This window comes from Mandrillus leucophaeus, unplaced genomic scaffold (genome assembly GCF_000951045.1).
Source record: "Mandrillus leucophaeus isolate KB7577 unplaced genomic scaffold, Mleu.le_1.0 Scaffold107, whole genome shotgun sequence".
Taxonomy (NCBI): domain Eukaryota; kingdom Metazoa; phylum Chordata; class Mammalia; order Primates; family Cercopithecidae; genus Mandrillus; species Mandrillus leucophaeus.
Window position 1 is genome coordinate 781,028 of NW_012098876.1, and position 12,511 is coordinate 793,538.

The following is a 12,511-nucleotide window of genomic DNA, read 5'->3' on the forward strand; positions in this document are numbered from 1 at the left end:
GTCTTTTGCAGTATCTTAGCCTATTACCTTGACTAACGCCTGTGCTAAGAGTTACTCCCTCAAACACAGGATTCCCCAAAGAAAATGTATCCTGAAGTTTCGTTCCCTTATCCCTTCAGGAGGTGTGGAGGACTTCTATAATTTATTGCCTAGCCTCCATTCCCCTTCTTTCTAGCAGAAGTTTCCTTAAACTTCCTTTCCAAAGCTACCGCTTCCCCATTTTAATCATGCCATTTGGGTGAAATTGGCCCCTACCCCACTCCAGGGGTGGTTCTTAACTTGTTCAAGCTAATGGGCACATTAAACAATCAGCACTAACAAGAAACCAGCAGATGTCTTCTGGGAAACAGACACTTGCTTGTTCTTCAGGAGTAGCCATGGGTCTTTCCTTGAACAGGGTGGGATGCTGCTGTGAAGTCTAGAACTACCGCATCCATGTTTACAAATGTGAGGGGAGAACCTACGCCACGGGGCTCCCATGTGGATGAAGCCAACTTTGTGGATGGCAAAGCAGAGGAACAGAGGGAAAAACAGGGCCCTGTTAATATGTAAGCTGCTGGTTCAGGCTACGCCTGAAGTCAACGCTACCTGGATCTTTAGTTACAAGAGCCCAAACATTTAGCTTTAAGCTGGTTTGAATGACAACCTAGAGTCACTCCCCAGACAGCAGATCAAACCCAAAGCTCAGTACGTCTCCCTCGTTAGTGGCAGACCCAAAGGCAGGGAAGGCCTATTTGCCTATTTTCCTCTTTGGAAAGGCTTCTCCAGATTGGTAATCTAGGCTGGGTAGTCCACAAGTGGGGAAGATTTATTACCAAAAATCCACCTGCTACATTATTCCTCTCACACCTGGAGACTCCACCCCCTCCAACAAAGCATTTTCTGATTCTATTCCATTAATCTCCCGATGCAGGCCGGGTGCCATGTTCACGCCTATAATAATTCCAGCACTTTGGGAGGCTGAGGTGGGTGGATCGCTTGAGGCCAAGAGTTTGAGACCAGCTTGGCCAACATGGTAAAACCCCATCTCTACTAAAAATATAAATTAGCCAGGTGTGGTGGTACACATCTGTAATCCCAGCTACTTAGGAGGCTGAGGCATAAGAATCACTTGAACCTGGGATGGGGAGGTTGCAGCGAGCTGAGATTGTGCCACTGCACTCCAGCCTGGGCGACAGAGCAAGACTCTGTCTCAAAAAAACAAAACAAAACAAAAAAACAACCCTCTTGATGCCAACCCATAATTGGCCTGTGTGTCCTTGATTGGCAAAGCTCATCGTTTTGCTCTCATGTGTTTGCCTGTGTCCCACTCATCCTCCCACAGCCTTCACAAGAACTCCGATTGCCTCTTCCCCTTCATACTGGCCTTGCTCAGATGGACATTTATGTACCCTACTCCCTGGTTCATATGAAGCCTGGCCACCTGACATTTAATTAAAACCTATTCCTCTGGACCTACTGTTTCTCCTCTTCCCCATCCACCTCTAACACATACACTCTCCTCCCTTTCCCACTTTGGGGCATTTTCAACATGGTGAAGTGGAAAAAACACCAGAACCAAAGCGAAAAAATGTAAGTTTGAAGGTCTGGGTCGCACATCTGCAATTGACCAGTTGTGTGATCTCTGGCGAGTGACTCAGCTTTATCAACCTCAGTCACCCCATATGTAAAATGAAGATAAAAATTACCTTTCCGACCTGGCTACCTCACAGAGCACTTTCCAATTAAGTAATATGAGTGACAGTGTTTTGAAACTACAAAGACCTTAACAAATGAAAGCGTATTCATCAGAAAAATCTACCTGTGTCCTGCAAATCTTTAACTTTTAAGGAATCGGCCTATTCCCATGTCTCTTGCTAAAATACATCCCCATCCAGGCTCAGTGGCTCATGCCATAATCCCAACACTTTCGGGAGGCTGAGGCGGGAGGACTGCTTGAGCCCAGGAGCTCGAGACCAGCCTAAGCAACACAGTGTGACCTCGTCTTTACAAAAAATAAAAATAAAAAAAAATAACCAGGTGTGGTGGCGGGTGCCTGTGGTCCCAGCTCCTTGGGAAGCTGAGGTGGGAGGATCACTTGAGCCCAGGAGGTCGAGGCTGCAAAAAGTTGTGATTGCACCACTGTACTCCAGTCTCAGGGACAGAGTGAGGTCCTGTCACAAACAAACAAACAAACAAACCATTCTCAAGGAAGCTGCCAGCTGTCAGGATTTCTTCTGTCTCTTACATTTCCTTCTTAATAAATCAAAGAGGAACCTGCAGGTGGTAGGGAACGTGATGGTCTTTAGGACAATGTGGTTGGGGCTTATTCTCCTTGGTGGAATACTTGGGGTTTAACTCACAGAAGCAACATGCACAATGCGAGCTGTATTTTCATGGTGTGCATGGTCCATTCACAGAACATTATTCCTCTTACGCAGTATCAGAACAAGTTCTCATCAGCTAATGAGATCATGTGAATCTCATCTTTCAGAATAAAACCTTTTGCTAAGCGCCTACCCGATTTTCTGCTCTGAAAATAATCAGGAGCTGCTTTGGAAATGGTGACTGATTTTGTGAGCCTCCTGCCAAAAATCTTTCTGAGAGTGTCCGTCATTCCAGATCCTGAAACATGCCAGGAAGCACAACTCAGAACAACAGGTCTTGCCTTTCAACGGCAAGTAGGACAAACAACCCAGAACGAAGGCATCAGGGCTGGATTGCTTAATGCCCAGACTTTCAGGAGCCCAGTGCTCTTGCTTCAAGTTAATAAAAGCCTAACAATAAATAAAAATCATTGGAAACAAAGCTGGCGAAGTCTGTGTGGATAAGCCTGAAGGTTCTTTTGTACCTCCTGGATCCACCATCACTGTCCATAGTGTGTGTTCAATGAGCTTTTACCTGTTAGCAACATCTTATCTGCGGTCATCAGAGTGGGTGAGAAAAAGACCTCACTTCTATCATCACAGACTGACCTCCTCACCCTCCAAAGATGCTATTTTATGGTCTTTAAAAGCAATTAGGATTAAAACACTTTCTCCATTCATTCATGACTATAAATAGGCTCACTGGATCAAGTGTGAAGAAAAAACATCTAAGTAGGAAAATAAGAACTGCTTCTCTCTGCACCAGAAATAATCACTATCGATATTTTGGTACATTCCTTCCAAGGCTTTTTTGAGCCTATGGAAAGATCTAAAATTGTATTTACAGAATTAAAGTAATACTCTTATATCTTTTAAATATAGTATTATAAGAATATTCCTGTCATTCAAATGAAGACTTTCCCCCCTAAAATCCATGGATCTTACCACAAACCTGTTTGTACCAACATCATAGTAAAGACAGATAAAACAATGATAAGCCAAATAAAAGATACCAAGGCTGCTCTCATTTTTATCTAATCTCTTAGGGCCACCACAGTTATTTCTACCTCAAGTCTGTATGAATCTACATGCTGAAACAATTCTGGTTCCTAATGAGAATGGTGTGGTTTAACAATGGTCCAGCTGCCGTGGGTGCGCAGAGCATCACGGCCAGCCTCTACTGCCAGTCAGCTAACCGGACGCCATGGCAACTCACCTACACTCTCTGGGGGATGTGTGTACTCAGATTCAAGACAATACCAGGAGCAAAAAACACAGCAACTGTCCTACCTGGGACATGGTAGAGGCTCAAAAATACTGTAATTCCCTTCTGTTCTCCTCATCTCACTTGCAGCCAAGATCTTAGGTGAAATTCACATACTTGGCTCTACATGCAGAAATTCGACCCTCAGACAGAGGACCTTATCTGATGATTCTTATGTACACATGCCACTGTTGGTAAGTAAGGCTACTTCTGTAAAAACAGCTATCCACCGCCTGGATTCCCCAGTACAACACCAATAATATCAATTTATTATGTACTCCCATGGTTCCCAAAGCATGGCTCCTGAACCAACAGCATCCCCATTACCTGGGAACTTGTGAGAAACGCACATTCAGGGACCCCACCTGAAACCTACTGAATCAGAAACTATAGGAGTGGGCCCACGTATCCCTGGGAAGCTCTCCCAGCGATCTGATGAACACTAAAATTTGATGATCACCATGGAAAACTACTCCTCTAATGAAATCAAAGAGTTAAACCCAAGGAGGAAAGGAGTTAACACTGAGGCTTCCCACTGAACTCACATTTTAATTTTCAGAAGCTTTCAGCAAAAATTAATAGGTATTACCCCAACCCTAGTTCCCAAATGTAAATGATTAATTTTTTTAAAGTCTTGCCCTAACCTTATTTTACATGTGATACCACCTAAAGCACTGAAACAAAACTCTTCATCCTAGTTTGTTCTTCCTCACCACTTCCACTATCCTTGGCATTTATTCAGACCACAAATAATGCTAGGCACTATTTCAGGTGCTGAGGAGACAGTAGTGAATACAGACCTATGCAAGAAACTATACTCAAAGAGTCCACAGCAAAGTAAAAAGGTAAACATTGGACTTCATAATTAAAAACTTTTGTGCTTCAAAGGATACCATCAAGCAAGTAAAAAGAAAACCCACAGAACAGGAGCAAATACTTGTGAAGAAAGGGGACCTGTATCTAGAATATATAAAGAATTTGAATAACTAAATAATAAAAAGACAATCCATTTTTAAAATGGACAAAGGATTTGAATACACTTTTCTCCAAAGATATACAAGTAACAATAAGCACAAGATGTTCAACATGGTTAGCCATCAGGCAAATGAAAATCAAAACCGTGAATGAGACACCCGCTAGGATTAAAAAGTCAGATAACAGCAAGTGCTGGTGAGAATGTGAAGAAATTGGAACATTCATACACTGTTGATAGGAATGTAAAATGGTATAGCCACTTTGTAAAACAGTCTGGCAGTTCCTCAAAAGTTAACTCTACTCCTAGGTATACACAAAAAGAACTGAAAACATATGTTCATACAAAACATTGTATATAAAGGTTCACATTGTACATAAAGTTATTATTCACAATACCCAAAGAGAGGAAACAGCTCAAATGACCATCAACTGATGAATGGGTAAACAAAATGTGGGACATCCATACAACAGGATCGTATTCAGCCATAAAAAGGAACGAAGCACTGATACACGCTACAACATGGATGGAGCTTGACAACATTATACGAAGTGAAAGAAGCCAGTCACAGAAGACCGCATATTGTAAGATGCAATTTATATGAAACATTGAGAATAGGTAAATCTATACAGATAGAAAGTAGATTAGTGGTCGCCTAGGGCTGTGGGACAATTGGGGATAACGGGGTAACTAGGAAAGGGTACAAGATTTCTTTTCAAGATGACGAACATGTGTTAAAATTGGGTGTAGTGATGGCTGCATAGCTATGTAAATATACAAAAAAAGTCACTGAATTTTATGGTCTGTGGATTATATCTAAGTGAAGCAGTTTTTTAAAAAGCAGGCAGAAGATGAGCGGCAATGGCAACTATATTTCATGGGGGTGCTGGAATCTAAATCCTGGTGTCACTGGCTGAAGCTGCAACAGGGATGCAAAAGAGTCCTCTACCTTGATGAGCTCCAAACACAGGCTCTGGAAATAGAGCTAGAAAACAGGATCAACCATTTTGCAATTACAGAAAATAATGAGCATTATTTTCTTTTTTTTTTTTTTAGACGGAGCATTCCTGTTTTTTTTTTTTTTTAAAGATGTAGTCTTGCTCTGATGCCTACGCTGGAGTGCAGCGGCGCAATCTTGGCTCACTGCCATCTCCGCCTCCTGGGTTCAGGCAATTCTCATGCTTCAGTCTCCTGAGTATAGCTGGGATTATAGGTGTGCATCACCACACCCAGTTAATTTTTGTATTTTTAGTAGAAATGAGGTTTTGTCATGTTGGCCAGGTTGGTCTTGAACTTCTGACCTCAAGTGATCCGCCCCCCTCAGTCTCCCAAAGTGCTGGGATTACAGGAGTGAGTCACTGCACCCGGCCTTCAGAAAATAATGAGCATTATTTTCATTCAGATCTAAAGGGAAATCGCAAACCCAGAAGGGCTCAGTTTTTAGTGAGCAGGCAATGGCATGGTGAAGTCACTGTAACAGAAGGCTCCCATGTGGGAGGGGCCACATGATGAGTGTGGACCTGGGGAAGGGGCAGGTGGGCAGCAGTTTGGGGGTCTCACACAGAAAAGTCTCAGTCTGAAGTCAGCACATCAAATGACAGCATAAACAGTGAGCTTGTGTTGACGGAAATGCAACAAACCTCTCCTGTTTGAACTGGAAAGAAAAACAATGACTAAAAACTGGTCTTTTAGGTGGCTACCTGAGGCTGGAGGGTGAGGGACTGGGGACATGTTGGTCAAAACTTTCACTTAAACAGGAAGAATAGGTTCGAGAGATCCATTAGACATCAGCAGGGTTCTGGGAGCGAATTCTCCTGCCTCTGTCCATACCCAGTGACCAGGGGTGGCTGGTGGAGTCAGTCATATGGGGGGCAGGCTCTCTCAACTCCTCTGTGTCAGTTCCTTCCCCCCCACTCTCCCTGTTCACAGCAGAGGCTCTAGCTTCACAGAACCACTCAGCAGATTCACTTCCCCCAACACTCCTTGAATATCCACTGGAGGAAAAGCACTGTGCTAGGGACTGTGGGTGAATGAAGAACCAGAAAGCAAGGTCACACACTGAAGGCATGTGGAGGTAGACAGACAGGTGCACAAGGGACTGGCGCCAGGCAGCGTGGGAGGAATACAACAATGAAACATGTAGTTTACCGAAGGGAGGGGGCAACCAATTCTGATAAAAATGAGAAAAGTGAAGCTCAAAAGAATGATCTGACCCAAGAATGGATTAGAGATGACCCCAGAGGCCTTCCATTGGAGTGGGAACAGCCGCCTCTTTCATTCTCTCCAGCAGATACTTGGACAACTTAACTTCTAAGCTCACAACCCTAAAGGTTCTTCCTCCCCTACCAACTGCACCAAGAATCACTGTAGGGAAATGCTGGCTCACCCGAGTCCAGAGCAGAAAGTCATCACTGTCTGGAAGGCAACAGATTCAGCATGCTCAGGAGCATGCTCAGGGATGAGTCCACCAGGAATCAATCTGAACCGTAGCCCTTAGCTGTGTGACCCTGGACAAGTTCATTAGCCTCTCTGAGTCCTGGTTTCCTCCACTATATAATCAAAATCATCATCCTAGTAGGAAAACCAGTAGTATCAACCTAAGAGCGTTATTGAGAGGATTAAATTAGACTATGTGTATTGCTTAGCACGGTACTTGACACTAACAAATACTGTAACTAAAACTTCCCCACATTTACTGATTTAGAGATTGGTCTCCCCTGCTCAGTTCCTTGAGGAAAGCAACACTGTCTTATTCCTCCTTCTGTCCCCAGCACCCAACATGGTGCTTTGCATGCACAGTGCATGCTCATAAGGTTTGGTGAGTGAATATATGCAGTAAAGGGTATTTCACTAACACAGGAGACGAGCTTCTTGGGTTAACCATAGGAATCAGACAGCCACAACTGTCTGGTTTTCAAAGAGATTATGATAGAAAACCACAAAGGGGTGAATCTGACAACAGAAGAAGTTCATCAATTCCATTCAGACAAGCAGCAGGGTACACCCTTTTCACTCCCCAAGCTCATTTCTTTCTTCCTCCGCAAGTCAATAGAAGGAGGTCAGGCAATAACCTGTATTTTTCTCTCCCAGACTTAATAAGCTTGAATTTAAACTGTCAGTCTTACATTTTCCCATTTTCTTCTATCTCCTTCCGTAATTTAGGCCTTGACCCTGACTTTAATTACAGACCAGTGCATTAGCTGTCCTAGCAAGCTGATCTCATGCACTTAGGGTATACCAGGAGCTACTTGGGGAGCATAAACAGCCTAAGGCAAGTTCGCTAGTTCCAGACGTGGCTGGCACTTTGAATGCCAAGGAGGAAGCCTGTTATGGGCTGTACTCAGAATGTGACTGTATCTGGAAACAGTGTCTTTAAAGAGGTAATTAACTTAAGTCATTGGGGTAGGTCTTTATCCAATATGACTGCTATCTTTATAAGAGGAGATTATGATAGAGACAGGATCAGAGGGAAGACCACGTGAAAATACAGAAGATGCTATCTACAAGCCAAGGAGAGAGACCTCAGAAGAAATCAACCCTATCAACACCCTGATCTCACACTCAAAACCTCCAGAATTATAAAAGATACATTTCTGTTGTTTAAGGTACCAGTCTGGCACTTTGTTAAGGCATCCTTAGCAAACTAATAGGAAACCCATTTTCAGAGTCAGAAAAACCAAAATCAACCAACCAATTGGTGGAAAGGAACTGGGGAAAAGAAAAGCAGCTTTCCCAGTTCCAAGTCCCAATGCTGCTCCGCCAAGCATAACTTGCAGAATGAACCAATGTACGTTTCACCCCAAAGTCTTACCACATTTTCTGGCAGCTTGTGTCCAGGAAGATATTTTACATTTTCATGGTCATTATTTATGATGTCTGTCAGTTTTCTGCCATTAACTGTTTCTTCAAAGACCCACATCTTCACTGTGGAGGCAAACTTCTGAAGTTTCTTGACATTATTACCAATTATTTTTGCAACAGCTGAACCCCTACAAAAGAAACCGTGGAAAAGAACAAAAATAAACTCACTTGGGCAGGAGAGAAAAAGCATTTGATTAAAATTCAGAAGACTTGTGTTTTGATTCTGATCCAAACACCGAGCTTACTCGAGATGTGATGTGTATCAGCCCCGAGCCATTTGAAACTGAGTTGTTTTCACATGGAATACCACCGCCTGTGACCGGGAAAGCACCAGAATTTGGTTTAAGGTCAAAATGCACCACCCCTTGAAACTAGTAAGAATCAACCTATCTTGGAAGACAACATCACAGGCAGAAGAGAAATCCACCCCAAAGCATGAAAATGACCCTAGAAGGTCTTCAAAGGATATTGAGATGTACCTATGGTAAAATAAACTGTGTCTTGATGAACTGCAGCAGGTGCAAGGCAGAAGCACAGAGGAAAGACAAGAACCCGAGTGGACTCCCGAAGAGGAGCAAAGGGAGAGCACAGGGCCCAGTCGCTGAGTACTTTGCACTCCCTCCTCTCCGCAACCAAGCCGGCCTCCGGCCCCTAAGCTCCCTTTTCTCTGCATCTCTATTTAGCAAACATGTTCTAGTGATGGCTCAGTCTCCCATAGGCTTTCCTACAGGGGACAAGAATGACCCTGATTTGTTAACATCAGTCCTCCCGACAGCAGTGCGTGTCTGCACGTGGCTGCTGCAGCAGAGGAGGTGGGACCAGGCACCTGTGTCCATCCCACAGAAGCCGCTGCTGGGGCCACAGTGGGCACTCAATCCTAGCTGAGCCTGTCAGCTCTCCCCTCTGGACTTTCCACTGAGAAACGGTTTGTTTCTTAGCTGACTTTCCTGGTGTGAGGAGTAAATGAGAGAATGCAGTAAAGAGCATCTTGCAAATTCATGTGTTAGGGCAGTTGCTACTTTTTCTCACAATTATTCTCAAGACAATTCGATGAGATGGAGTAGGGGATGATAACAAAAGGTGGGGGCAGCCAAGCGGCTGCAGAACATGTTGGAGACATTTATTTTCATCCCCTGAAGAATCTGTTTTTCTAACCCAACTATAATTCATCCCAGCATATAAACCTATACGCTTTAACAACCACAAAACTTCAAATAATTCTAACAGATTATAATTATTGTCCCTTTCCGGACATAGAACGGATAAACTAAACAAGCAGTTCTCCACTTTGGCTGCACAGAGTTACCTGGGAGATTTAAAAATCCTGAGTCCCAGACCACACCCCAGGCCAATGGAACTGGCACTTCTGCGGTGGGATCAGGCATCTGTACTTTTTAAAGCTCCCTGATGACTTGATGTGCAGCCAAGGCTGAGAGCCACTGCTCTGCACAATGATCAGAATTCTGATGCCCTCCTCCCTCACAAAAGAATAGCTGTAGATATCAAGGCTATGCAGCTGTACCTGTGAAATTCTTATTCTATGCCAGCAGAAGAGGTTATTAGATAAATACCCATTAATCCAATTCTCCTACTGACACTTTGTAGAAAGCAGGCCAGGAACCTCCCACCATCACTACCACCTTTATTCTAATCTTGGAAACAGCTGCTCACGTACTCACAGGGAGGTAAAGGCTGTGGTTCACAGTGTTCCCTGGCATCAAGCAACTTTCACAAGGTCAGAGAGAACAAGCGTGGTTCTGGGGGACTGAGCGTCAACCGATGAGGGGCTATGAGACACCAGGAATCTAAGTCTAGTAAACCAAGTGGAAAAGTAAATCAGAACCAGGAATCCCTCCCCATGATCTCACTGGAATACACTTGCTTTCCCCTTTACAGCTGCCTCCTGGGGAAGCCAAACATTTGCAACCAGAGGCAAACCTGTAGTATTTACTGCAATGAGTTGGATTGATTGATTGATTGATTGAGACAGGATCTCACTCTGTCACCCAGGCTGGAGTGCAGTGGCACGATCACAACTCACTGCAGCCTTGACCTCCTGGGCTCAGGTGATCCTTCCACCTCAGCCTCCTGAGTAGCTGGGACTACAGGCACGTGCCACCACACCTGGGTAGAGTTAGGAAAATTTAAACAAACGTTGGTACTGTTAAGAACTAGGCCCTTCAGACCATGTCTGTATGTCCTTTGGGATTCAATGGGGGCTTAAAGTGACAGGGTAAAAATTAATAAGGGGAATTCCAGTTATTTTACTCTTGGGGGGCCATCAAGACCTCACTCTACCTCATTCCTGGTTTCATCAATAATTTCATTCATTCACTCATTTATCTCAGTCATCAGATATTTACTGAGCACCTACTGTGTGTAATGCATTGGGCCGGATGGTGGTAATACAGCAGGGGAAAGGCAACGTGTTCTTTGCTCTCAAAAGCTCACCACCAGCTCAGAGAGATGAATAGCTAAAAGGCGTTCATGAGGCTGTGTGTGATAAGAGGTGGAGGAAAGTGGAAGCAGATGTGGTTAGAAGGGTAAACTGCAGTGGACTTCAATACAAAGGACCCAACTGCAATACATGTTGATCCATGACAAGTCTCCCAGGCTCAACCTTCTATTGAGAGAACCATAATGGACAGCCCGACCCAGGGTGCAGGGAGAAGATACAAGGATGGTGCTCAGGAAGACCAAACCCCTGCTGAGAAGCAAAAAAAGGTTTCGCAAATCAGGGCTGGGAAAAGCAGACACAGCAGTGCTTTCCACCCAATACTCAGCTAACTGCAGACACATGAGTGAGCCCGACCAGCTGATCCCTAACTCAAACGCAATCTTAAATGCTTGTTATTTTAAGCAGCTGAGTTAGGGGAGAGTGGGCTGTGTTGCAGCAAAAGCTGATAGATGTACAAAGACAGAATCTTTGACACAACTAGAGGCCTCTCCAAGTAATTTTTGGCCAAGCTGTTGGATTTGCCACCCAGGGATTGGCAATGTAGTGGGAGGGATTGGGGGTTGGGGTAGTGCTGTGTTGCATGAAGGACTGTGGAATTAAATTCACGGATGGAGAGGAACAAAACGATCCTAGTACCTTAAGGCCTAGTTTTGTTCTCTCTATATAATTTATACAATAATTTTTTTGGCAAGGGTGGCGGGGAGGCAGGGCATGTAGGAGGAGGACCAGGACTTAAAACACTGTATTTCATTTTGTTTTAACCCCCTTTGGTATACTCTCTATGTTTGTTTGTTTGAGACAGTGTCTTGCTCTGTCCCCCAGGCTGGAGTGCAGTGGTGCAATCACGGCTCACTGCAGCCTTGACCTCCCAGGCTCAAGGGAATCGTCGCTCCCTGGCCTCCTGAGTAACGGACTACATGTGTGCTGCCACGCCCAGCTAATTTTTTAAAAAAATTGTGTAGAGACGGGATCTATGTTACCCAGGCTAGTCTTCAACTCCTGAGCTCAAACAATCCTCCCACCTCAGTCTCCCAAAGTGCTAGGATTACAGGCGTGAGCCACTGCGCCCAGCCCAATCTCCATGTTGAACTCAGTATTTTCTCTGTTGTCCACTTTTATCTGTATGGTTTATGAAAAATCAAAAAGTATAACCTGTACGCCAAACTCCTTTGTGCCTCTGGAATGGTACTAGATGCATTTGTCCCAAGTGTTACCTCTTCTGACCAATATGAAAGAGCAGCTTCGTTTTTCTTGTGGATCAAATAGAGCAAGAAAAATGTTTTGGAGGAGCCGGAGGGTTTTGAAGGGACCAGAGTCTACTTATAAGTGACACACCCTGTTCTAAAGAAATGGGCCGGGTGTGGTGGCTGACACCTGTAATCCCAGCACTTTGGGAGGCCGAGGCAGGTGGATCACAAGGTCAGAAGATTGAGACCATCCCGGCCAACACAGTGAAACCCCGTCTCTGCTAAAAAATACAAAAAAATTAGCTAGGCGTGGTGGCGTGTGCCTGCAGTCCCAGCTACTCAAGAGGCTGAGGCAGGAGAATCACTTGAACCCGGGAGGCGGAGGTTGCAGTAAGCTGAGATCACACCACTGCACTCTAGCCT

The 12,511-nt window shown here is 44.4% G+C and overlaps 1 protein-coding gene across 1 annotated transcript in view; it reads right to left on the reverse strand.

The window, feature by feature from the left end:
* Positions 1-12,511, reverse strand: part of GPD1L (glycerol-3-phosphate dehydrogenase 1-like) — a 69,420-nt gene that overhangs the window by 40,068 nt on the left and 16,841 nt on the right. The window contains exon 2 of the mRNA XM_011985403.1: positions 8,394-8,571. Coding sequence (XP_011840793.1) covers positions 8,394-8,571 — 178 coding nt within the window. The remainder of the gene's footprint in view (positions 1-8,393; positions 8,572-12,511) is intronic.